The sequence below is a fragment of the Papio anubis genome, chromosome 4 (assembly GCF_008728515.1).
Source record: "Papio anubis isolate 15944 chromosome 4, Panubis1.0, whole genome shotgun sequence".
NCBI lineage: Eukaryota > Metazoa > Chordata > Mammalia > Primates > Cercopithecidae > Papio > Papio anubis.
The window spans coordinates 56,485,162-56,510,584 of NC_044979.1; the positions used below are offsets into that span (position 1 = coordinate 56,485,162).

Sequence of the window (25,423 nt, forward strand, 5' to 3'; positions counted from 1 at the left end):
AAAAATACAAAAATGTGGCGAGCACCTGTAATCCCAGCTGCTTGGGAGGCTGAGGCAGGAAAATCACTTGAACCGGGAGGTGGAGGTTGCACTGAGCCGAGATTGTGCCATTGCACTCTAGCCTGGGTGACAAGAGCAAGACTCCATCTCAAAAAAAAAAAAAGAGTCTGTGGGCTCCTTTCCAGACTGTAAGCATCTTGAGGATGGGGATTGTCTGTTACTTTACTTGTATTCCAAGTTTCCAGAAAGGTTCCTCATGGAGGTATGGGGTATGTTCAAGACTGTGAAAGAATGAATGAATTATAGTAGTTAATTTCTTTTGTTACTAATGTTGAACATTGGTAATTAAAGAGTGAACTACAGTCTAAACAACATAAAACTTTAAAAGTAGTTATTAGATCTGGCGTCGTGGCTCACACCTATAATCCCAGCACTTTGGGAGGCCAAGGCAGGCGATGACCTGAGGTCAGGAGTTTGAAACCAGCCTTGAGCAACATGGTTAAACCCCATCTCTACTTAAAATAAAAAAGTAGCTGGGCATCATGGCTGCCGCCTGTAATCCCAGCTACTAGGGAGATTGAGGCAGGAGAATCCCTTGAACCCAGGAGGCGGAGGTTGCAGTGAGCTGAGATTGCGCCATTGCACTCCAACCTGGGCAACAAGAGGGAAACTCTGTCTAAAAAAAAAGTTGCGTTGTTATTTCAGGTGGAAATATTTCATTAATTAACCTTGACCTTGTTGATTTCTTTTTTTTTTTTTTTTTTTTTTGAGATGGAGTCTCGCTCTGTCGCCTCGGCTGGAATGCAATGGCACGATCTTGGGTCACTGCAAGCTCTGCCTCCCGGGTTCACGCCATTCTCCTGCCTCAGCCTCCCGAATAGCTGGGACTACAGTTGCTCGCCACCATGCCCAGCTAACTTTTTTGTATTTTTTTAGTAGGGATGGGGTTTCACCGTGTTAGTCAGGATGGTCTCAATCTCCTGACCCTCGTGATCCACCCGCCTCAACCTCCCAAAGTGCTGGGATTACAGGTGTGAGCCATCGCTCCTGGACTGACCTTGTTGATTTCTATACAAAGGCATTTCAGTTGCAATTATTCCCTTAGAACATAGGCATATAGTATAGCTACCTTAAGGGAATGTAATATGTCAAGACCTAGATTTAGGAAATAAAAATAATGAGAATCCTCACGTTGCAGAAGTACTCACTGCAGATTTCTGTGTGACCACAATAATACCTGACATGATTTTCTGTGCTCACTACGTTTGTATTTATATTGATCTTGACCTATAAAATTATGGTGCCCAGGAGAGAAAATTTTCTCTTTTCATGCTTGCCAACATTTAAAAAATTAAAGAGTTGTATATATATGATGCTACAAAGCATGGTGATTAACAAAGGTTTTGTGTTGCTATTTAGATCATCCAGCGGGAGGTATTCACTACGAGATGTGTGCAGAATGTCTACCTACTTTCAGTGACAAGAGAGAACAAACATCAGAAAGTCCAACAGAAGCCACAGATATTGGTAATTTCTTTAATAAATAATTTTTAGTAAGTAGTTAACACTGGCAAGAATGAGAAAAGCTCATTTGCCATTGTGAAGTGACACTTGCCAAGAATAAAGTATATGATTTTCCAAAGTTGCTTGGACTAGTCATGAAATAAATGAAGCACTTAATTCTATTTCACATTGAGATTAAAAACTAAAATAGAAAACTGCAGTATATTAAAAAAATCTTTTGTGTTGGACAGACTAAATTATCTTGGATGTTTTTCTTACATTGTGATAAAATTGGTTTATTTTCAGCATAAGATTTTTAAAAGAAGCAGTCATTTTCAGTTACCCCAGATAAATTTACAATCGTTTTGCATTTACAGAGTTTTGTTTGGCTTAAATTCTAAATTCCCTTGTGGAAATTTATTTGTTTCAGAAAATCAGAATGTCTGTGGACATGGTTTTTAGTAGTTTAAAAGTATTTCTGAACACTGACTAGTTATTGTGGTATTTTCACTGTAGGTTTTGGTAATCGATGTGGAAAACCCAAAGGACCAAGAGATCCACCTTCAGAATGGACATGATTCAGGGAGCTAAAAGACACTTTTAAGTTATACTGGAAAATTCAGGTGCCACTGAAAGCCAGATTTATAGTATTCCATCTTTAATATGTGGGACTAACAGCAGTGTAGATTGTTACCTTAATATTTTTTGCTGGGACCATCTACCTGCCTTATACTATACTTAGGAAAAAGTATTACATATGGTTTATTTTGAAACTTCAAGTATTATTGCCTTAATGTCTCTTAACCCTGTTACACGCTGCTTGTAGACATGTTAATATAGTAATACTTTTATGATATATTGAGTTTAAGGACTACTCTTTTTCTGTTTTATCATGTATGCATTATTTTGTATATGTACAGGGCAAGTAGGTATATAATTTGATAAAGTTGCAATCGAAATATTATTAACAGAAGATGTAAGAAATTTCTGCATGGTCTAAATCTTTGTGTACTTTATTTGTAAATTATTTGCCCTGGAGTTTTAGAAAATAGTTTCTGAATTTTAAACTTGCTGGATTCATGCAGCCAGCTTTGCAGGTTATCAGAGATCAAAGATTGTAATAATAATACATTTTGTAAATTGTAAGCAAAGTTATTTTTATATTATATACGGTCTAATTGTTCATCCTAATTGTTCTTGTTTTCATCTAGTCAGAGATTCAGTAAGTGCCTTGGAACAATATTGAATTCTCTTAGCTTGTGTGTGTTTCTTTAATATTTGAACTCAACTGGGATTAGAAGACTATCAAAATACATGTATGTTTCAGGATATTTGACCTGCCATTAAAAAAACAAACAATTTTACAGTGCCTACTTGTTGCCTTGGCTTTTCATTTCTCATTCCTAGGAAACTGGACTTAACTATCAGCCTTCTTGCTGGCTCAGTCTTGGTAGGAAATGAATGTGAATGGGGTTTAATCTCTTTTTTCTTTCTTTTTTTAGACAGTATCACTCTGTCACCCAGGCTGGAGTACAGTGGTGCCATCTCGGCTCACTGCAACCTCCACTTCCCAGGTTCAAGTGATTCTCCTGCCTCAGCCTCCCAAGTAGCTGGGATTACAGGCACCCGCCACCACGCCCAGCTAATTTTTATATTTTCAGTAGAGATGGTTTCACTGTGTTGGCCAGGCTGGTCTCAACTCCTGAACTCAGGTGATCCGCCCACCTTGGCCTCCCAAAGTGCTGGGATTACAGGCATGAGTCACCATGCCAGGCCTAATCTCTTAATTAGGGAATAGCGAGTACCTTCTGCCAAAAACATGGCTGTGCCAATTCTAAATACTTATTGCCCCTAGGCATTCCTCATCCTTATCATTACTAGCCTACCAAAGTCCTAGTAGAAAGCCCAACAGAGGGGGCCAGATGGGGTGGCTCACGCCTGTTATTCCAGCTCTTTGGGAGGCCAAGGAGGGCAGATCACTTGAGGTTAGGAGTTCAAGACCAGCTTGGCCAACATGGTGAAACCTCTTCTCTACTAAAATTACAAAAAAATTAGCTGGGTGTGGTGGCACATATCTGGAATCCCAGCTACTAAAGAGGCTGAGGCAGGAGAATTGCTTGAACCTAGGAGATGGAGGTTGCAGTGAGCCGAGATTGCACCACGGCACTCTGGTCTGGGCAACAGAGCAAGACTACATCTCAAAAAAAAAAAAAAAAAGAAAAAGAAAACCAAACCAAGGGGATGTTGGGAACGAAAACTGGTTTCTTATCCCATGACTGGAGCACAGATTCCATTCCTCAGTACTAAGTCTGAATTTTGACAACTGTAGATTGGAGTTGTTGGATGTCTGTATTTTCCCTCTGCATACGAAAGAATGAAGAAATTATGAAACTAAAGTACATGGAAAACCTTATATGAGTAGAAGGGGGATTATTGTGGAGGAGAAAGTAATACTACAATTTCTTGTTAAATTTGTTTTAAAGCTAACTCATCTTCGTGTTGATCCCTTAGATTTTTTTTTTTTTTTTTTGAGACGGAACTTTGCTCTTGTTGCCCACGCTGGAGTACGATGGTGTGATCTTGGCTCACTACAACCTCTGCCTCCTGGGTTCAAGCAATTCTCCTGCCTCAGCCTCCTTAGTAGCCGGGCTTCCAGGTGCCCACCACCAAGCCCAGCTAATTATTTTTGTATTTTTAGTAGAGATGGTGTTTTGCTATGTTGGCCAGGCTGATTTTGAACTCCTGACCTCAGGGGTACCCGCTTCAGCTTCCGAAAGTGCTGGGATTACAGGTGTGAGCCACCACGCCTGGCCAATCCGTTAGAATTTGAAAATATTCTGTATGCTTTGGTAATAAGGAAGTGGTAATACAGTGGATGCTTGACATTCTCAAGACACAGGCACTCCTGTAATAGATCTTTTCCTAATACAATGTAAACTGAAATAAAAGCATAACTGAAAAAAATTTTAGCCCCTTCACACACTTGATGAGTTATTGTAGAGTACTAAAATCATAAGGATTTTTGTGGTTGGGATGGAGTTTCTTGGAATACCTTCACTGAAGTATACATGTATTCAGAAGTAAGCAAAAATCATATTAATTGCCAGGCGCAGTGGCTCATGCCTGTAATCCCAGCACTTTGGGAGGCCAAGGTGGGCAGATCACCTGAGGTCAGGAGTTCGAGACCAGCCTCAACATGGAGAAACCCCGTCTCTACTAAAAATACAAAATTAGCTGGGCGTAGTGGTGCATGCCTGTAATCCCAGCTACTTGGGAGGCTGAGGCAGGAGAATTGCTTGAACCTGGGAGGCGGAGGTTGCGGTGAGCCGAGATTGTGCCATCGCACTCCAGCCTAGGCAACAAGAATGAAACTCCATCTCAAAAAAAAAAATCCTATTAATCATTGTAAAGAATATCACCTATGTGAGTGTGACCACTGCCTAGGTCAAGCAATAGAACAGTATCTGCAACTGAGAAGCCACCTCCTTAGGCTTCTGAAATTTGTTCATTTTCATATGTGTAGCAGTTATTTGTTCTTTGTTTTTTGAGACAGGATCTCATTTTGTCACCCAGGCCGCAGTTCAGTGGTGTGAGCTTACTGCAGCCTTGACCACCCAGACTCAAATGATCCTCCCACGTCAGCGTCCCAAGTAGCCGGGACTACAAGCACACACCACTATACCTGGCTAATTTTGTTTATTTTCTGTAGAAAATAAAAGCCTTACTATGGGCCGGGCACGGTGGCTCATGCCTGTAATCCCATCACTTTGGGAGGCCAAGGCGGGTGGGTCATGAGGTCAGGAGATCCGAGTCCATCCTGGCTAAAACGGTGAAACTCCGTCTCTACTAAAAATACCAAAAAATTAGCTGGGCTTGGTGGCGGACACCTTTAGTCCCAGCTACTCGGGAGGCTGAGGCCGGAGAATTGCTTGAACCTGGGAGGCGGAGCTTGCAGTGAACTGAGATCGCGTCACTGCACTCCAGCCTGGGCGACAGAGCGAGACTCCGTCTCAAAAAAAAAAAAAAAGTCTCACTGTGTTGCCCAGATTGGTCTTTAACTCCTGGCCTTGAGTGATTCTCCAGCCTGGGCTTCCCAAAGTGCTAGGATTCCAGATCGGAGCCACTGTGTGGCAGCCATGCATGTATCTTTTGGCAAACACAGGTACATATATCTGTTGGATATATATTAAGGAGTGGAATTTTGAGATCACAGAGTTTGCATGTTTATTTCAGCTTTAGTACATACTGCTAGTTTTCTAAATTGATTTTTCTAATTGTTACAAATCCTTGCTAACACTTGATATGGTCAGTACTTTTCATTTTAGCCATTCTAATGGGTATATAGTGGTATTTGTCTTACCTGAATGTGTGTTTCTTTGATGATTAGTGAGGTTGAGCAGCTTTTCACATGCGTATGACCATGTGGATATCCTCTTCTGTGAACTACATGTTCAGGTCTGAAGCAGATACTATTTGGTAGTATCAACTAAAACTAAATATAATGCATATCCTAAGTTTAGCAATTTTGTACCTATTTTTTTTCTTACACGCCTGTAATCCCAGCACTTTGGGAGGCTGAGGCGAGTGGATCACCTGAGGTCTATAGTTCAAGACCAGCCTGACCAACATGGAGAAACCCTGTCTCTACTAAAAATACAAAATTATCCAGGCATGTTGGCACATGCCTGTAATTCCAGTTACTCAGGAGGCTGAGGCGGGAGAATCACTTGAACCCGGGAGGCGGAGGTTGCAGTGAGCCGAGATCTCACCGTTGCACTCCAGCCTGGGCAACAAGAGCGAAACTCCGTCTCAAAAAGAAAAAAAAAAAGGAAAAAAATCTCTCCACCGTAAGTACTATTGGTTAACTTTCTTTTGGGAGCCGTTTTTCACAAAGAGTATTTTTTACTTTATGAACATTTTCTACATATATTGATAAAGCAATAAAGCCATAATTATATGTAAGTGCTGAGCTAGACTCAGTCACTAGGTAACTGACTTGCTCACTTGTTAACAGCCTCATAGAATATGTGGTTCAGATTTTTGCAAGAGCAAAATTATGTGACTCTATGTTCTAAACCCTTGGGGCCACTTAAAATAGTAGTAACTATGAATGTTAAATTCTTGAATGTAAAGAGTTTACTGTGTATCAGTTTGCTTTTTTATATTCTGAAATTTAATTTACTGTAGATAGAACATTCAGAATTCCTACTTCTATTTAGATAATTAAATGGATATGAGGGAATGGGCAGGTCCCTTAGTTCCCAAGATTCTGGCTTGGAAAGGAAAAATTATCAACTTTGGATATGTTGAGTTTTAGGTAGCCAATACCTTCAGCATCAAAGAAGTGATGTCCAGTCCACAGGTAGAAATATATTTGAAGTTCAGAAGAAAGGTCCACTTTGAAGATCAAGATTAGGGCATTAATACAGACATGAATGAAACCATGAGTGCACAAAACCCCAGAGAGAATAAATGAACTATTTGATATTTAATTGAATTTTTGCAGTTATATGGTGTAAATCTTTACATTTCTATTTGTCAAAACATGATTTGGGGTAAACATGGCCAACATCCCCATGCCAGTCATCTGAATCATTTTGTACTCTAAGTTCTCATCTCTTCAATCAATCTACGTTCCTCACTACCATCAGGCTAATGTTGCTAGAAGGCCAACCTGGATCTGCTCTTGACTTTGTAATTGTTACTTCTCCCTAAAAAATATTTAATGGTTCTTTATTGCCTGCAGTAATGCTTCATCAAAACATTCAAAACCCGACCAGGAGCAGTGGCTCATGCCTGTAATCCCTACACTTTGGGAGGCTGAGGTAGGTGGATCGCCTAAGGTCAGGAGTTCGAGACCAGCCTGGACAACATGGTGAAACCCCGTGCCTACTAAAAATACAAAACTTAGCCAGTCGTGGTGGCAGGCGCCTGTAATCCCAGCTACCTGGGAGGCTGTGGCAGGAGAATCGCTTGAACCCAGGTGGCAGAGGTTGCAGTAAGCCAAAATTGCGCCCTGCAATCCAGCCTGGGAGACAAAGCAAGACTTAATCTCAAAAATAAAATAAAATAAAATCAAAACCTGGCCCAGGTTCTCCTGCACTAGAATTGAGGTTCCATGATCCTACTCTGGACCTGAATTAGAGAGGAGCCAAAGAATGTATATTTTAGACAAGCAGCATAGGTGATTCTGTTGCATAATAAAATTGGAGAACACGACCTACAGGATCAAGTCCAGACTCCTGAGCAGATCATGCAAGACCTGTTGATCTTACTGCTGCTGTCCTCCCTGGCTTTTTCTCTGGTCACATCTGTGCTCCAACCACGAACTACTTAGTTTCCAGAGCCGCCCAATCCCCTTAGTCATCCTATACCTTACCTCTTAACATCGTTCTTTGTCCTGTTCTGGGGAGCCCTACTCATCTAACAAAATTAGTTCAAGTATCATTTCCTGTATTAAACTTACCTTGTCCTGTCTCCCAACAAGTCAAATCAACCATTTCCTCTTTGTTTCTGTACTGTTTAAGTACATTTACTTAAACTTCCTGCTCTACTAACCTAGCCTCTTTGAGAAATGACCGTGAAATTTAGTGGAAATATTGGCATATGTAGACTCAGGTAGCTAAGTGTGAAAAGTAGGACTAATTTTGAATATAAGTATTTTCTTTCTTGTTATTTTTTGTTGTTGTTTGAGACGGAGTCTTGCTCTGTCGCCAGGCCGGAGTGCAGTGGCGCGATCTCGGCTTACTGCAACTTCTGCCTCCTGGGTTCAAGCGATTCTCCTGCCTCAGCCTCCTGAGTAGCTGGGACTACAGGTAACCACCACCACTCCCGGCTAATTTTCTTTTTTTATTTCTTTCAGTAGAGACGGGGTTTCACCATGTTGGCCAGGATGGTCTCCATGTCCTGACCTTGTGATTCGCCCACCTCTGCCTCCCAAAGTGCTGGGATTACAGGCGTTAGCCACTGTGCCCGGCCGTTTTTTATTATTATTATTTTGAGACAGAGTCTCACTCTGTCACCCAGGCTGGAGTACAGTGGTGTGATCTCAGCTCACTGCAACCTCCACCTCCCGGGTTCAAGCGATTCTCCTGCCTTAGCCTGCTGAGTAGCTGGGACTACAGGCACACGCCACTACACCTGGCTAATTTTTTTTTTTTTTTTTAGTAGACACTGAGTTTCGCCATGTTGGCCAGGCTGGTCTGGAACTCCCATCTCAGGTGATCCGCCCACCTCGGTCTCCCAAAATGTTGGGATTACAGGCATCAGCCACTGCGCCCAGTGTTTTTTTTGTTTTGTTTTGTTTTTGTTTTTTGAGACAGAGTTTCACTCTGTCGCCCAGACCATGAGGTCAGGAGATCAAAACCATCCTGGCCAACATGGCTGGAGTGCCATAGCGCAATCTTGCCTCACTGCAACCTTTGGCTCCCAGATTTAAGCAATTCTTGTGTCTCAGCCTCCCAAGTAGCTGGAATTACAGGTATGCACACCACACCTGGCTACTTTTTGTAATTTTTTAGTAGAGACGGGATTTTGCCATGTTGGCCAGGCTTGTGTTGAACTCCTGGCCTCAAGCGATCTGCCCACCTCGGCTTCCCAAAGTGCTGGGATTACAGGTATAGCCTGAATATAAGTATTTTCTTAAATATGGTCCTGATCCCAGGTGTGGTGGCTCGTACCTATAACCCCAACGCTTCGGGAGGCTGAAGCAGGATCACTTGAGGACAGGAGTTAAAGGTTGCAGTGAGCTATGATCACATCCCTGCACTCCAGCCTGGGCAAAATGAGACTCCATCCCCCTTTTTTTTTTTTTTTTTGTTAAGATGGAGTCTCGCTCTGTCACCCAGGCTGGAGTGCAGTGGCACAATCTTAGCTCACTGCAACCTCTGCCTCCTGGGTTCAAGCAATTCGCTGCCTCAGCCTCCCAAGTCGCTGAGATTACAGGCGTCTGCCATCTTGCCTGGCTAATTTTTTTGTATTTTTAGTAGAGACAGGGTTTCACCATCTTGGCCAGGCTGGTCTTGAACTCCTGACCTTGTGATCCATCTCCCTTGGCCTCCCAAAGTACTGGGATTACAGGCGTGAGCCACCGTGCCCTGCCTTTTTTTTTTTTTTTTCCGTGAGACGCAGTCTTACTCTTTCACCCAGGCTAGAGTACAGTGGCACAATCACAGCTCACTGCCTCCTTGACCTCGCAGGCTCAAGCGATCCTCCCACCTCAGACTCTGAGTAGCTAGGACTACAGGTGCATACCGCCGTGCATGACTAATTTTTGATTTTTTATAGAGATGGGGTCTTGCTGTGTCACCCAGGCTGGTCTCCTGGATGCAGGTGATCCTCCTGCCCCGACTTCCCAAAGTGAGACTCCATCTGTAAAAGTAAAAGTATTGGCCACTCACGGTGGCTCATGCCTATAATCCCAACACTTTGGGAGGCCGAGGCGGGCGGATCATGAGGTCAGGAGATCAAAACCATCCTGGCCAACATGGTGAAACCCCACGTCTACTAAAAATCCAAAAATTAGCTGGGTGTGATGGCTCGTGGCTGTAATCCCAGCTACTCTGGAGGCTGAGGCACAAGAATCGCTTGAACCCAGGAGTCGGAGGTTACAGTGAGCCAAGATTGCACCACTGCACTCCAGCCTAGCAGACAGACAAACAAACAAATAAATGTCTACTGAATCGATGACTTAAATCCAAGACCATAGTACATGTTGAGGTAGCTAGTCCATATCTGGTTTCGATTTATATTCCCAAAAGAAGTCTATTAATAGACTCCTATTAATAAGTCTGTATTTTCAAACTTAATACCTCTTTACCTATTTAAAACACATAAATATACCCATGGAATAAAGCTTAATGTAGGTTGTTTACACTCTTGTCCCACTCCTGGAGCCAGTTTATAAGCAGAGTGGCTAAAAGGATCATCTACTGGCCAGGTGCAGTGGCTTAAGCCTGTAATCCCAGCACTTTGGGAGGCCAAGGCGGGCGGATCACAAGGTCAGGAGATCCAGACCATCCTGGCTAACACGGTGAAACCCTGTCGCTACTAAAAATACAAAAAACTAGCCAGGTGTGGTGGCGGGCGCCTGTAGTCCCAGCTACTCGGGAGGCTGAGGCAGGAGAATGGCGTGAACCCAGGAGGTGGAGGTTGCAGTGAGCCGAGATCACCCCACTGCACTCCAGCCTGGGCGACAGAGCAAAACTCTGTCTCAAAAAAAAAAAAAAAAAAAAAAAATCGCCTACTAACGTGAGTTATTTGACGAGAATATACCCATAGTCTCCAAACTTTATATTTGACTCCTCTGTAAACATCTATACATGTTTTCTGAAAATTACATATTATATTTTTTGGCCAGTGTGGTGGCTCAGGCCTATAATGCCAGCATTTTGGGATGCTGAGGCAGGAGGATTGCTTGAGCCCAGAAGTTAAGAGACCTCATCTCTACCAAAAATAAGAAAATTAGGCCAGGTGCGTTGGCTCACACCTGTAATCCCAGCACTTTGGGAGGCCTAGGCGGGTAGATCACTTGAGGTCAGGAGTTCAAGACCAGCCTGGCCAACATGGTGAAACCTTGTCTTTACTAAAAATACAAAAATTAACTGGGTGAGGTGATACATGCCTGTAATCCCAGCTACTTGGGAGGCCAAGGCAGGAGGATTGCTTGAGCCTGGGAGTTCAAGGTTATAGTCAGCTGTGATCCCACCACTGCACTCCAGCCTAGATGCCAGAGTGAGATCGAAAAGAAGAAAGAAAAGAGAAGCGAAGGAGAAAGAAAGAAGGGAGGGAGGGAGGGAGGGAACGAAGGAAGGGGAAAGGAAAGGGAAAGGAAGAAATGAGAGACAGAGAAAGGAAAGAAAGAGAAAGAAAAAGGAAGAAAGGAGGGAAGGTAGAAAGGGAAGGAAGGAGGGAGGAAAGGAAAGGAAGGAAGGAAGGGGAAAGAAAAAAAAATTTCAGAGTTAAACTAAAAAGAGACAAATCTATGCTTAAAGGGGAGCAATAAAATGAATTAATGCAATCTGAAGCTTTTGAGAGAAATTCCAGTGAAGAATGACATCTTCATTATATTTAGCCTTAAAACGTTTTTTGATTGTAATATTTTTGTTGATATACATTTGGTATTTTTTTGAGACAGGATCCCACTCTGTTACCCAGGCTGGAGTGGAGTAGCACCATCTCAGTTCTCTGCAACCTCCACCCCTCGGGGTCAAGCGATCCTCCCACCTCAGCCTCCCAGGTAGCTGGGACTACAGGCACGCACTAGCATGCCCAGCCAATTTTTGTACTTTTTGTAGAGATGGGGTTCCACTATATTGCCCAGGCTGGTTTCAAACTCCTGGACTCAAGCCATCTGGTGGCCTCGACCTCCCAAAGTGCTGGGATTACAGGCATGAACCACTGTACCCAGCCTATATTTGGTACTCTATTGCAATCTATGGAATCATTCTGGTTTAATATTAAATACAAGACTAAATTGAATTAGCTCATTTTTATGCTGGTTTTAGTAAAGTTCTTGTTGCTTTTGGCCTTTTACAGAGGTATCTCCTAATTGCCTACTTTTAATGGCTATTCTAGGTATCAAAAATTCAGATTATATGAATAACTTTCTAAATAATAACATGTAAAATTAGTTTCAGTTTTTTAGTACTTTATTCTCCAATTCTGGTTCTTCATCACACAGCCTTAAAGGCCAGAAATTCATGTTTTCATTCTGGCAAGTAGAGAACTGCAAAGGCTTTAACCCAGATTTTGGCATATTTCCATTCAATAAGCAGCCCTTACATATTGTGCTAAACATGGAAAGTAGATCTAGTTTTGAACATAAACTGTATTTTTAACAGATTTGCTGCAACCTGTTCCCTTGTCTCCAAGGTGCATAATTCCTATAAAATATGCAAATGACCAATATTTAGATTGTAAATAATTTGGCCAGTAAAAGCAGCAATGGTTGGGTAGCTGCAGGAGATGGGTCTTTCTGTTCTAAAGTACAAATCTCAGCTTTGTTGAATTAGTGGGGGAAGGGAATTCCAGAGATTCCAGTCATTTTACATTTTGTAGAGATAACGTGGCGTAAGTGCTGTTATCATGACTTAATGTAATAGTATTTGTAACTTTAGAACTCTTGCCAATACTTCAAAAAGAACATATTTTTTAGCTTCTGCAGATTTATACCCAAACAGCCAATATGAAGTAAACAAGAAAACAGTGTACATTTCTCCTTAAAATATGTTTTTCTGAAAATCAAGGACCAAGGAAATGTTTTTCTTGTCACAAAATTCTACAGTAGGATTAACAGTTTAATGAAACTTCAGTTGTACAAATTTTCTGCACATTTGCTTGTACATTTTAGCTTAGTCTATATAAAACCTAGAATATTTCTTTTTCTTTTTCTTTTCAAGACAGAGTTTCACTCTGTCACCCAGGCTGGTGTGTGCAGTGGTACAGTCATGGCTCACTGCAGCCTTGACCTTCCAGGCTCAAGCAGTCCTCCCACCTCAGCTTCCCAAGTAGCTGGGACCACAGGCACATGCCACCACACCCAGCTAATTTTTGTATTTTTCAGTAGAGATGGGGTTTCACCATGTTGCCCAGACTGAACTACTGGGCTGAAGCGATCCTCCTGCCTCGGCTTCCCAAATTGCTGGGATTACAGGCATGAGCCACCATGCCTGGCCTAGAATATTTACAATATCTTCTAAAACAATGTGAAAATTGTTTAAGTGATTTCAATAATTTTCTGTATTAGGCTAAGTATTTACCTTTCTCATTGTATTTGAAGGAAGTACACAGTAACATTTTGCATGGAGTTTCTATGCTAAAATTTTTGAATACTAGGATAATACATAGGTCTTACAGTTTGGAAGATATAGAGATTAGCTGATATTAATGTTAGGAAAAAAAGGGTTTTTTGTGTTTGGTTGGTTGATTTTTTTGTTTTTTTGAGATGCAGTCTTATTCTGTTGGCCCAGGCTGGAGTGCAGTGGTATGATCTCTGCTCACTGCAACCTCTGCCTCCCGGGTTCAAGCGATTCTCCTGCCTCAGCCTCCTGAGTAGTTGAGACTACAAGTGTATGCCACCACACCCAACTAATTTTTGTATTTTTAGTAGAGACGGGATTTCACTGTGTTGGACAGGCTGGTCTCAAACTCCTGACCTCGTGATCCATCCGCCTTGGCCTCCCAGAGTGCTGGGATTACAGCCATGAGCCACTATGCCCAGCCTAGGAAAAAAGTTTTTTAAAATTAAGACTCTATATGTACACATTTCACTGTTTCAGAAAATTGAAATGCAGTTTATAGGGAATTTTTTGTGGCCATTCAGAATAGCAAAATATTCTTACATCTTTTCAATCTAAAATGAGTAATCCATTTTAATAACTAATAATTATTTTACCTACCAGTATCACTTTCCATGTAATAGAAATAAATTTAAATTCATGGGTAGAAGTTTTACATTTAAACTTTATTTTCATTTGAATTCACTTGAATGTAAGGCCAGAGATTTTTGCGAGTTGGATTCTTTGACTAAGGATTCAAAATATCGATAGCTTTTAGCAGTTTGAGTGACAGTAGGGATTGGAAAATCATCTAACTCTTCTGCCATTCCACCAGAAGGGGGCAGCAAAGCAAACCAAGAGGAAATTTATGAGTCAAAAATTTAGAAAAGTCACTCCAAATTCAGAGAGCTAAGTACAAAAGTTTGTTTGGGTGGCTTCAGTGTTTGGGAGTGTATATGAAGGCCCTACTGCCAGATGCCCCATAGACCATTTTGCAAGAGGCTTGAGCAAATCTTAAAGCTTCAGTATATGTTCCTGCAGACTGAGGCCTAGCAAATAAAAATCATTGACTTTGTTGGATGCTTTCCGTGTGCCAGACACTCTGCTAATCTCTGTACACATATTTATTCAGTCTTCACAAAAACCTTGTGAGGTAGACTGTCTTATGAATGAATCTGAAAAATACAGACTTTAGATAATGTATATAAACTCACACAAAGTAGTACAAAGCCACAATTTAAATCTAGCTCCTATTCTAAAATCCTCACTCTTAACTACTGACCCTATTATATGCCTCTAGATTTCAGAGAAGATAGGAATACAGGCTTTAATGGACAAGAAATGTATGTACTAGTTAACTCAGTTGAAAAAGGGGCTAGTTAAGTCAAAGGTCACTGATAGGCTTTATTTATTTAATTTAATTAATTTATTTATTGAGGCAGAGTCTTGCTCTGGCGCCCATACTGGAGTGCAGTGGCATGATCTGGGGTCTCTGCAACCTCCACCTCCCAGGTTCAAGCGATTTTCCTGTCTCAGCCTCCCAAGTAGCTGGGAGTACAGGCGCCTGACACGACACCCGGCTAATTTTTGTATTTTTAGTAGAGACAGGGTTTCATCATGTTGGCCAGGCTGGTCTCCAACTCCTCACCTCCAGTGATACACCCACCTCAGCCTCCCAAAGTGCCAGGATTACAGGCATGACCCAAGACACACACACACACACACACACACACACACACACACACATTTTTATATATAGATATTTTTTTTAAGACGAGACTCTGTGGCCAGGCTGGAGTGCAGTGGTGCAATCTCAGCTCACTGCACCCTCTGCCTCCCGGGTTCAAGCAATTCTTCTGCCTCAGCCTCCTGAGTAGCTGGGACTACAGGCACGTACCACCAGTGGGCCCAGCTAATCTTTTTTTTTTTTTTTTTGTATTTTTAGTAGAGACGGGGTTTCACCATGTTAGCCTGGATGGTCTCGATCTCTTAACCTCGTGATCCGCCCGCCTCGGCCTCCCAAAGTGCTGGGATTACAGGCGTGAGCCACCGCACCCAGCTCCCAAGACATATGTTTTAAAGCCTATGAGTTCACCAGGCATTATGGCTAACACCTGTAATCCCAGCACTTTGGCAGGCTGAGGTGGGTGGATCACCTGAAATCAGAAGTTGAAGTTGAAGATCAGCCTGGCCAACATGGTGAAATTCTGTCTCTACTAAATATACAAATATTATCTGGGCGTGGTGGCAGGCCCCTGTAATCCCAGCTACTTGGGAGGCTGAGGCAAGAGAATTGCTTGAACCCAGGAGGCAGAGGTTGCAGTGAGACGAGATCGTGCCATTGCACTTCAGCCTGGGTGACGGAGCGAGACTCCGTCTCAAAAAAAAAAAAGTCTTGAAGCTGGGCGCAGTGGCATGTGCCTATCGTCCCCACTACTGAGGAGGCCTTAAGTGGGAGGATTGTTTGAGCCCAGAAATTTGAGGCCACAGTGTGCTGTTATATCACCTGTGAATAGCCACCGCACTCCAACCTGAACATCCTAGCAAGAACCTGTTTCTACACATGCACATGCACACACACACACACACACATATACACAAACGAAAACTGATTAAGGTTATCTACGTGTTTTTTCTTACTGTTTCTGTCTACTTCCTAATCTGCAGATCTGCAAATGGGATAAATGCAAAATGGGGTAAATGTCTGGCAGAAGTCGGAATCTGGAATTTTTACCGATTTTGTCCAATTTAATTTTACAGTCAACTTGGTTAGCTACTGAGGTATGTTGGAAATCATAGCCACAATATTTTGCAGCTCCTCTCGTCAAGGTAGTGTTTGTTTTCCCAGCCCTAGTATTTGGGCTGGCCTTGTGCCTTGCTTTAACCAATAAAATGAGCAGATGTGTTTCTGGGCTGATTCTGGGTCTAGACCTTAAAGAGACCTCCTGCTTCAGTCTCTTGGGGTACTGCTGGCATGTAAAGAAGCTCAGGCTAAGCCACGAACTGGTGAGAGACCATGTGGAGAGATTCCCAACAAGTCCCAACATCACATGGAAGAAAGTCATATAGCAGTGCCCTCATGCAGAACGGTGAGAAATCATTAAGTGTTCTTTTAAAGTTATGTTTTATAGTAGGTTTCTAATTTATTTTTTATTTTTCCACATGTAGAGATGGGGTCTTGCTATGTTGCCCAGGTCGGTCTTGAACTCCTGGCCTCAAGCAATGTTCCCATGTCACCCTCCCAATGTGCTAGGATTACAGGCATGAGCCACTGCACCCAGTCTACGGTAGTTTATTATGCAGCAATGTACGACACAAACAATTACAATAATGGAGAACAGAATATAAATTAAATCTACAAATATTTCATGTAGATTCTACTTTTTTCCTATCCACTATCACTTTTCCACTGTTCGTGTGTATAAAATCACCTTGTGTCCCTTCTCTTTTCCTTTCCACAGCACGATACTGGTAATGAACAGTGAAAACGTCAAAAGGCTGTAGCTGAAAGCCAAAGAATTTCCTAAGTCTTAAGCCTTAAATAATCAGAAATGTGCCTGCATGTTTGATAAAACTCTCTAAGAAGCTCCTAATCTGGGAAAGCATTTACCCAGACTGTAAAATAGAAAGGCATTCTAATAGTCCTTTTAGCAATTATGTTTTTTAAGGCTAGAATGATATATACACGTAGTGATTTTTATTGTGAAAGTCTTAAGCCCATGACTGGGAGTTAGCACAAGTCTAAAAATCCTTTTTTTTTTCTTTTTCATTTTTTTGAGACAGGGTCTCACTCTGTCGCCCAGGCTGGCGTGCAGTGGCCCAATCTCGGCTTACTGCAACCTCCGCCTCCTGGGTTCAAGCTATTCTCCTGTCTCAGTCTCCCGAGTAGCTGGGATTACAGGCACGTGCCTCCATGCGCGGGTCATATTTTGTATTTTTTTTTTTTTTTTTTTTTAGTAGAGATGGGATTTCACCATGTTCGCCAGGCTGGTCTCAAACTCCTGACCTCAAATAATCTGCCCACCTCGGTATCCCAAAGTGCTGGGATTACAGGCATGAGCCACTGTGCCCAGCCTCCTTTTTATTTAAATGTCTCTAAACAATTATTTGAGAATTTCTGATAGGCAATGCTATATCTACTGCCTCCAACTTACAAGCATTCATATGGTGCTCACTGTGTCCACATACTGTTTTAAGTAAATTATTTAACTAACGCTATAGGCACTATCTTCAGTCTCCATTTATATATTTGGATATCAAGTTACGGAGAGAAGTTAAGTAACTTGTCCTAGGTTACAATGAAGGGAAGGTTTGTTCCCTCTATACTAGATGAAGGATGTGGGAGAGGAGACGGGACTGGAGTTAGGTGATATTATATATTCAAGTCACAGCCCTATTAAGTAATTCTTCCCGGGAAAGTAACCACGAGAGCAGAGAGGCCTTAGCATTTGACATCTATTATGTGACTCCAAGCTTTCTAGCCTTATCTGCCACTCCCACTCCTCCTCCGCCCTAACCTTCAACCAGAAATTTAGCCCCCAAATAAACATTGGAATTTTCCAACTCTATGCTTTGCTCCTTGGCCCCACCCTGACCACTTTCTCCAAAAGCAAAAGTAGAGTGACATACCTTTCAAAGTCCACCAAGTTTACTTTGTTTATAAAGTCTTTCTACTTCTCCATGTATCACTCCCGTGATCTCTGGCAGAATTATCTACTTTCTCCATCAAGCTTCCTTGGCTCTTGTATTCTATTCAGTTTTTCCACATCATTTAAAATTGGCTGTTTATAAAATATGTCTTCCACATTTGCTTGCAAGCTCCTTGAGGGCCTAACCCGATTTTCTGCTTACAGGTAGACCCAGATGCACATAACTTACAAAGAAATTGTCTGAATAGAGGTGGCAGTCAGTCAGAGTGAAGACTCGGGCTGTTACATAAATTTTAAATTCCAACACTTTGGGCAGCTGAGGTGGGAGAATCACTTGAACCCAGGAGTTTGAGACCAGCCTGGGCAACATAACGAGATTCCATCTCAGGAAAAAAAAAAAAAAAACCACTAGTGAGACGTGGTGGCATGCACCTATAGCCCCAGCCAATCAGGAGGCTGAGGCAAGATAATCACTTGAGCCCAGAAGGTCAAGGCTTCAGGGAGTCACGATTGTGCCATGCAGTCCAGCCTGAGCAACAGAATGAGACCGTATCTCAAACCAACTAACCGCTGCTAGAAGCACTTGCATATAGTGAAGAATTCATAATTGAGTGGCAGAGAGACAGATTATGAGGCATCCTTCTTGATGGAGTGTTTTATAGGAAAGGCAACGTGGCTCTGGAACTAGCAGCTGTAGGGCTGGCTTCTGGATCCTGGCATCAACAGCATGTTTTGACAGCCCAGGTCTATAGAGTAGATTTGTGAGTCACTCCTGAAGCTCAGCCTATACACTATTTCTTTTTTTTGGAGATGGAGTCTCACTTTGCCACCCAGGCAGGAGTGCAGTATCTCAATCTTGGCTCACTGCAACCTCTGCCTCCCGTGTTCAAGTGATTCTCCTGCCTCAGCCTCCTGGGTAGCTGGGACTACAGGTGCCTGCCACCACTCCCGCCTAATTTTTGTAATTTTAGTAGAGACAGGGTTTCACCACATTGGCCAGGCTGGTCTGAAACTCCTGACCTTGTGATCTGCCCACCTCGGCCTCCCAAAGTCCTTATATGCTGTTTCTTTAACCTGACAAATTTTATAATATACCATGTAGTAAGTCCCTTTTGGCTTACACCAGCTAAGGGTAGATTTTGCTTCTGCATTGAACCCAGACCAATGCATCTCCCTAAGAAAAATTATTGTCAGTAATTCTCAAACGATTGCCTCTCTAATGTAAAAAGCAAAGTAAATTCAGTTAACTTGTTAACAATTGCCTGAGTTCATAAAACAGATATTCCAGGAAGATAAGCCTTTTTTCAAACAAAGAATTCATAGAGCTATTTCACATTTACATTGTCTAAACTTTCTAAAAATAAGTGTTTTTCAGGCATTTAAAAATTAATCCAGGCAGGGTGCAGTGACTCATACCTGTAATCCCAGCACTTTGGGAGTCTGGGGCAAGAGGATTGCTTGAGCCCAGGAGTTCAAGACCAGCCTGGGCAAGATAGTGATACCTTGTCTCTACAAAAACATTTTTAAGGCTTGGTGCAGTGGCTCATGCCTGGAATCCCAGCACTCTGGGAGGCTGACGCAGGTGGATCACTTGAGGTCAGGAGTTCGAGGGCAGCTTGGCCAACATGGCAAAACCCCATCTTTACAGAAAATAAAGTTAGCCAGGTGTGGTGGCACACATCTCTAATCCCAGCTACTAGGGAGGCTGAGGCAGGAGAATTGCTTGAACCCAGGAGGTAGAGGTTGCAGTGAGCCAAGATCACACCACTGCACTCCACTCCAGCCTGGGCAACAGAGCAAGACTCCAACTCAAAAAAAAATTTTTTTTTAATTAGCTGGGTTAATTTTTTCATTAGTCTGTAGTCCTAGCTACTCGGAGGGCTGAGATGGGAGGATCTCTTAAGCTTGGAAGGTCAAGGCTGCAGTGAGCCATGATCATACCACTGCATTCCAGCCTGGGTGACAGAGTAAGACCTTGTCTCAAAAAAAAAAAAAAAAAAAAAAATCCATGTTTATTAAGACAATTTTTAAGATGATTTTTGAAGGTAATTTACATGTTATCTCAGCAAAATTTTCAATAATGTGAACTAAAGGCATTAGTCTTTAGCAAAGAGATTTTTATTCAATATTTTATTATCAAATGTTCAAACAGAAAAGTTGAAAGAATTATACAGTGAGTCATATAATATACTCATCATCTAGATTCTACAACTAACATTGTTATTTTTATCACATGTCCAATGATCTATGCATCACTATTCATCCATTACTCCATCTTTTAAAATATGTATTTCAAAGTAAGTTGCAAACATGAGTACACTTCACACCTGAACACTTTAGCATAGCAAAAGGATTTTTTTCAGGTATAGTATTTGTCCACTGGAGGGCCTCCAAATGCCATAAAATGTATTAAAAGTAAGTTCATCTGTAGTCCCCAAGAATTGGAGAAGGTCCTAGGGAAGGAGACGCATGGTGTGTAAATTGCATCAATTAGGGCGAGAGACTCTATCTGAAATCCAGAAAGAAGATTTCAGCGTTTTTTATCTTTACCCTCAGAGTTTCTCTTCCTCTTTTTACAGGTACTTTCATTGTAAAGGAAAAAATGTGTCACTGGCCTCTCTCCCCAACAAATGATTTGAGCTCTTGAAGGTCACAATTCTTTAGACCAAAAACTCAGAAAAGTTGAAGTCAAGATGTTATTATCTTTGTGGAAATGAGTTGATGACATAAATTAAATGTTTGTTAGTTTGTTGATTGTTAACTCACCACGAGGACAGGGATTTTGTTATCACTCGTCCCCAGAATGTAGACAGACACTCCCTGGAACATACTAGTGCTCAATAAATATTTACTGAAGAAGGCCGGGCGCGGTGGCTCAAGCCTGTAATCCCAGCACTTTGGGAGGCCGAGACGGGCGGATCACGAGGTCAGGAGATCGAGACCATCCTGGCTAACATGGTGAAACCCCGTCTCTACTAAAAATACAAAAAACTAGCCGGGCGAGGTGGCGGACGCCTGTAGTCCCAGCTACTCGGGAGGCTGAGGCAGGAGAATGGCGTAAACCCGGGAGCGGAGCTTGCAGTGAGCAGAGATCCGGCCACCGCACTCTAGCCTGGGTGACAGAGCGAGACTCCGTCTCAAAAAAAAAAAAAAAAAAAAATATTTACTGAAGAAATGAATGAATCCAAGTGCTTTATTCCAAATATAATCTTCACACATTTAATGTCATTACTGTCAAAGTTAAGACAATTAGCCTACTTTTTAGTGTAATAGAGCTCAGCATAGCTATGTAATGTAATGAATACCATTAAATTCCAAAAAGGAAAACAATCTCAAATGTAGCTCATTTTTCCAAAAACATGAAGAAATCTTGAGGATTCCACTGGGAAGTTACCTTTACAAAACAAAAACAAAAACAAAAAGGGCTGGGCGCAGTGGCTCACGTATGTAGTCCCAACACTTCAGGATGCCAGGACAGGAGGATTGCTTGAGCCCAGGAATTCAAGACCAGTTTGGGCAACCCAGGGAGACCTTGTCTCTACAAAAAATAAAAATGGAAAAATTAGCCATGCTTAGTGGTACATGCCTATGGTCTCAGCTACTTGGAAGGCTGAGGTGGCAGGATCACCTGAGCCAGGGAGGTCAAGGCTACAAGTGAATGATGATCATGCCACTGCACTCCAGCCTGGGCAACAGAGCAAGACTTTGCCTCAAAAAACCCCCATATAATATGGATATAGATTGATTATCGTAGATCTGTAGCTGCAACTACAGAAATGACCATTTTTTGCTATGTGCAGCAGAGGAGTCAGCTTAAGCCTTCCCAGCTTCGGGGGCTCAACTGGCGCTGCCGGGGCAGGTGCTGCAGAGACTTGTGTTGCTGGGCGAAGTAGCGCTGCCTTCTGGCGGGGGCCACAGGAAACTTTCCAGAATGGGCTTCCCAGAAGCAAATGTGAAGTTTTGAAATTGGGCTGAACTTCTTCTGTGAATCCATGGGAACAAGAGCCAGTGGAATCTGAATCGTTAATTTTTTTTTTTTTTTTTTTTTGAGACAGCGTCTTGCTGGGTCGCCCAGGCTGGAGTACAGTGGCACAATCTCGTCTCACTGCAAGCTCCGCCTCCCGAGTTCACACCATCCTCCTGCCTCAGCCTCCTGAGTAGCTGGGACTACAGGCGCCCGCCACTACGCCTGGTTAATTTTTTGTATTTTTTAGTGGAGACGGGGTTTCACCGTGTTAGCCAGGATGGTCTTGATCTCCTGACCTCGTGATTCGCCCGCCTCATCCTCCCAAAGTGTTGGGATTACAGGCGTGAGCCACCGCACCCGGCCTTGAATCGTTAATGTTACTCTCCTTTTTTACCCACAGACTGGTGATACCTGAGGAAATTCAAGTACAATGCAATTTTTTAATTAACTTTTCTTTTTTTTTTTTTTTGAGATGGAGTCTTGCTCTGTCTCCTAGGCTGGAGGGCAGTGGCACCATCTCAGCTCACTGCAACCTCTGCCTCCTGGGTTCAAGCAGTTCTCCTGCCTCAGTCTCCCGAGGAGCTGGGATTATAGGCGCACCCCACCACACCCAGCTATTTTTTTGTATTTTTAGTAGAAATGGGGTTTTACCATATTGGCCAGGCTGATCTCAAACTCCTGACCTCAGGTGATCCGCCCACCTCAGCCTCCCAAAATGCTGGGATTATAGGCGTGAGCCACCGCACTGGACCTTTTTTTTGAGACAGGGTCTAGCGCTGTCATTCAGATAAGAGTGCAGTGGGACATCATGACTCACTACAGCCTCCAACTCCTGGGATCAAGTGATCCTCCCACCTCGGGTTCTCAAGTAGCTGGGACTATAGGTGCACACCACTGTGCCCAGCTACTATTTTTTTATTTTTTGTAGAAATGGGGTCTTGCTTTGTTGCCCAGGAAGGTCTCAAACTCCTAGGCTCCTGTAATCCTCCCACCACAGCCTCCCAAATACTGGGATCATAGGCATGAGCCACTGCACCCAGCCTTTGTATTAGCTTTTTAAGGTGATCATTTTCTTTAATACTTCTCTGGCCTAGAAGAGCATCTCCATATCCAGCACAAATTAACCAAACTAACATATATCTCAAACAGCAATCAGGGGCTGTGCTAACATCTGTAATCCCAGCACTTTGGGAGGCTGAGGCAGGTGGATTACCTGAGGTCAGGACTTTGAGACCAGCCTGGCCAACATGGTGAAACCCCGTCTCTACTAAAAATACAAAAATTAGCTGGGTGTGGTGGCATGCACCTGTAATCCCAGCTACTTGGGAGGCTGAGGCAGGAGAATCACTTGAATCCAGGAGGCAGAGGTTGCAGTGAGCTGAGATTGCACCAGTGCACTCCAGCCTGGGTGACAGAGTGAGACTCTGGGGGGGAAAAAAAAAGACAGAGTGCAGTGGCTCACATCTATGATCCCAGCACTTTGGGAGGCCAAAGCAGGCAGATCATGTGAGGTCAGGAGTTCGAGACCAGCCTGGCCAACATGGTGAAACTCTGTCTCTACTAAAAATACAAAACTTAGCTGGACGTGGTGGCACGCACCTGTGATCCCAGCTACTCAGAGGCTGAGGCACAAGAATTGCTTGAACCCGGGAGGCTGGGGTTGCAGTGAGCGGAGATCGCGCCATTGCACTCCAGCCTGGGAGACAGAGCAAAACTCTGTCTCAAAAAACAACAACAACCAAAAAAGAAAAATTAGCCGGGCGTGGTGATGGGCGCCTATAGTCCCTGCTACTTGGGAGACTGAGGAAGTAGAATCTCTTGAATCTGGGAGGCAGAGGTTCTGTGAGCTGAGATCACGCCACTGCAGTCCAGCCTGGATGACTTCTCAAAAATAAATAAATAAATAAAACCCCAGTCTCTACAAAAAATTTAAAAATTACCCAGTCATGGTGGTGCATGTCTGTAGTCCCCTGTTACTCAGGAGGCTGAAGTGGGAGGATCACTTGAGCCCACCAGGTTGAGGCTACAGTGAGCAGTGATGGTGCAGCTGTACTCCAGCCTGGGTGACAGAGCAAGATCCTAAAACAAAAAACAAACAAAACAGCCATTAGGAGAATTTTTTTTTTTTTTTTTTTTTTTTTGAGACGGAGTCTCGCTCTGTCGCCCAGGCTGGAGTGCAGTGGCTGGATCTCAGCTCACTGCAAGCTCCGCCTCCCAGGTTCACGCCATTCTCCTGCCTCAGCCTCCCGAGTAGCTGGGACTACAGGCGCCCGCCACCTCGCCCGGCTAGTTTTTTGTATTTTTTAGTGGAGACGGGGTTTCACCATGTTAGCCCATGTTGGGATGGTTTCGATCTCCTGACCTCGTGATCCGCCCGTCTCGGCCTCCCAAAGTCCTGGGATTACAGGCTTGAGCCACCGCGCCCGGCCAGGAGAATTTTAAAAAATATTTTTGTCAGCCAGGTGTGGTGGCTCATGCCTGTAATCACAGCACTTTGGGAACGAGAGGAGGGCAGATCATTCAAGGTCAGGAGTTTGAGACTAGCCTGGTCAACATGTTGAAACCCCGTCTCTACTAAAAATTACAAGAAAATTACCTGGGCTTAGTGGCGGGCACCTGTAATCCCAGCTACTCGAGAGGCAGAGGCAGGAGAATCGCTTCAACCCGCAAGGTGGAGGTTGCAGTGAGCCGAGATCTCAACACTGCACTCCAGTCTGGGCAACAAGCAAAACTCCATCTCAAAAAACAAAAAAAAAGTATTTTTGTCTCTACAGCAGAATGAGACACAAATTATTTTTTGAATGTTCCTGCACAGACAATAACATAAACAGTAATTTTAAATCTATCAGTTTTCCTGTTAGCGATCATAATGGCAGCCTATCTAGGTGGGGAGCTAGGGAGAGGGAGAACAGAGAGACTTTAAAACCATAAAAGTCACCTTTTATTTGATATTCAAAAGAGGTTCTAGGAGAAATTTTATGAGATGGAAGTATGTGAGGAAATAAGGTACATACTATTTCCATGTTGTAAAATTCAGTTTAAAGGGGCCGGGCGCGGTGGCTCAAGCCTGTAATCCCAGCACTTTGGGAGGCCGAGACGGGCGGATCACGAGGTCAGGAGATCGAGACCATCCTGGCTAGCACGGTGAAACCCCGTCTCTACTAAAAATACAAAAAACTAGCCGGGCGTGGTGGCGGCGCCTGTAGTCCCAGCTACTCGGGAGGCTGAGGCAGGAGAATGGCGTGAACCCGGGAGGTGGAGCTTGCAGTGAGCTGAGATCCGGCCACTGCACTCCAGCCCGGGCCACACAGCGAGACTCCATCTCAAAAAAAAAAAAAAAAAAAAAAATTCAGTTTAGTGAAATAAACTACAAGAGGTTAGATGTGTGAAGCAATATCCTGCTACAGGTAGTGCTGCCTTCACACTAAAGAAATGTATGATTTGTAGACACCAGGCCCTGCCAAGAATTTTTTTTTTAAGACGGATTCTCACTCTGTCACCCAGGCTGGAGTGCAATGGGTGTGATC

The 25,423-nt window shown here is 43.1% G+C and overlaps 1 protein-coding gene and 1 long non-coding RNA gene across 5 annotated transcripts in view; one reads left to right on the forward strand and one right to left on the reverse strand.

The window, feature by feature from the left end:
• The window catches only part of PTPN12 (protein tyrosine phosphatase non-receptor type 12), a 105,093-nt gene extending 102,220 nt beyond the window's left edge, over nucleotides 1-2,873 (forward strand). For 3 of the 4 annotated variants that reach the window (XM_003896407.4, XM_009203561.4, XM_009203560.3), the window contains exons 17-18: nucleotides 1,420-1,527; nucleotides 2,020-2,872. In XM_003896407.4, the coding sequence (XP_003896456.1) occupies nucleotides 1,420-1,527; nucleotides 2,020-2,081 (170 nt within the window). In that variant the 3' untranslated portion in view covers nucleotides 2,082-2,872. Of the gene's footprint in view, nucleotides 1-1,419; nucleotides 1,528-2,019 lie in introns of all 4 variants that reach the window. The other variant, XM_009203558.2, reaches the window with a different exon arrangement.
• A 21,053-nt stretch (nucleotides 2,874-23,926) lies between these two features.
• The window catches only part of LOC110742882, a 35,674-nt gene continuing 34,177 nt past the window's right edge, over nucleotides 23,927-25,423 (reverse strand). Inside the window, exon 3 of the long non-coding RNA XR_002521125.2 lies at nucleotides 23,927-23,975. This is a non-coding gene — a long non-coding RNA (uncharacterized LOC110742882). The remainder of the gene's footprint in view (nucleotides 23,976-25,423) is intronic.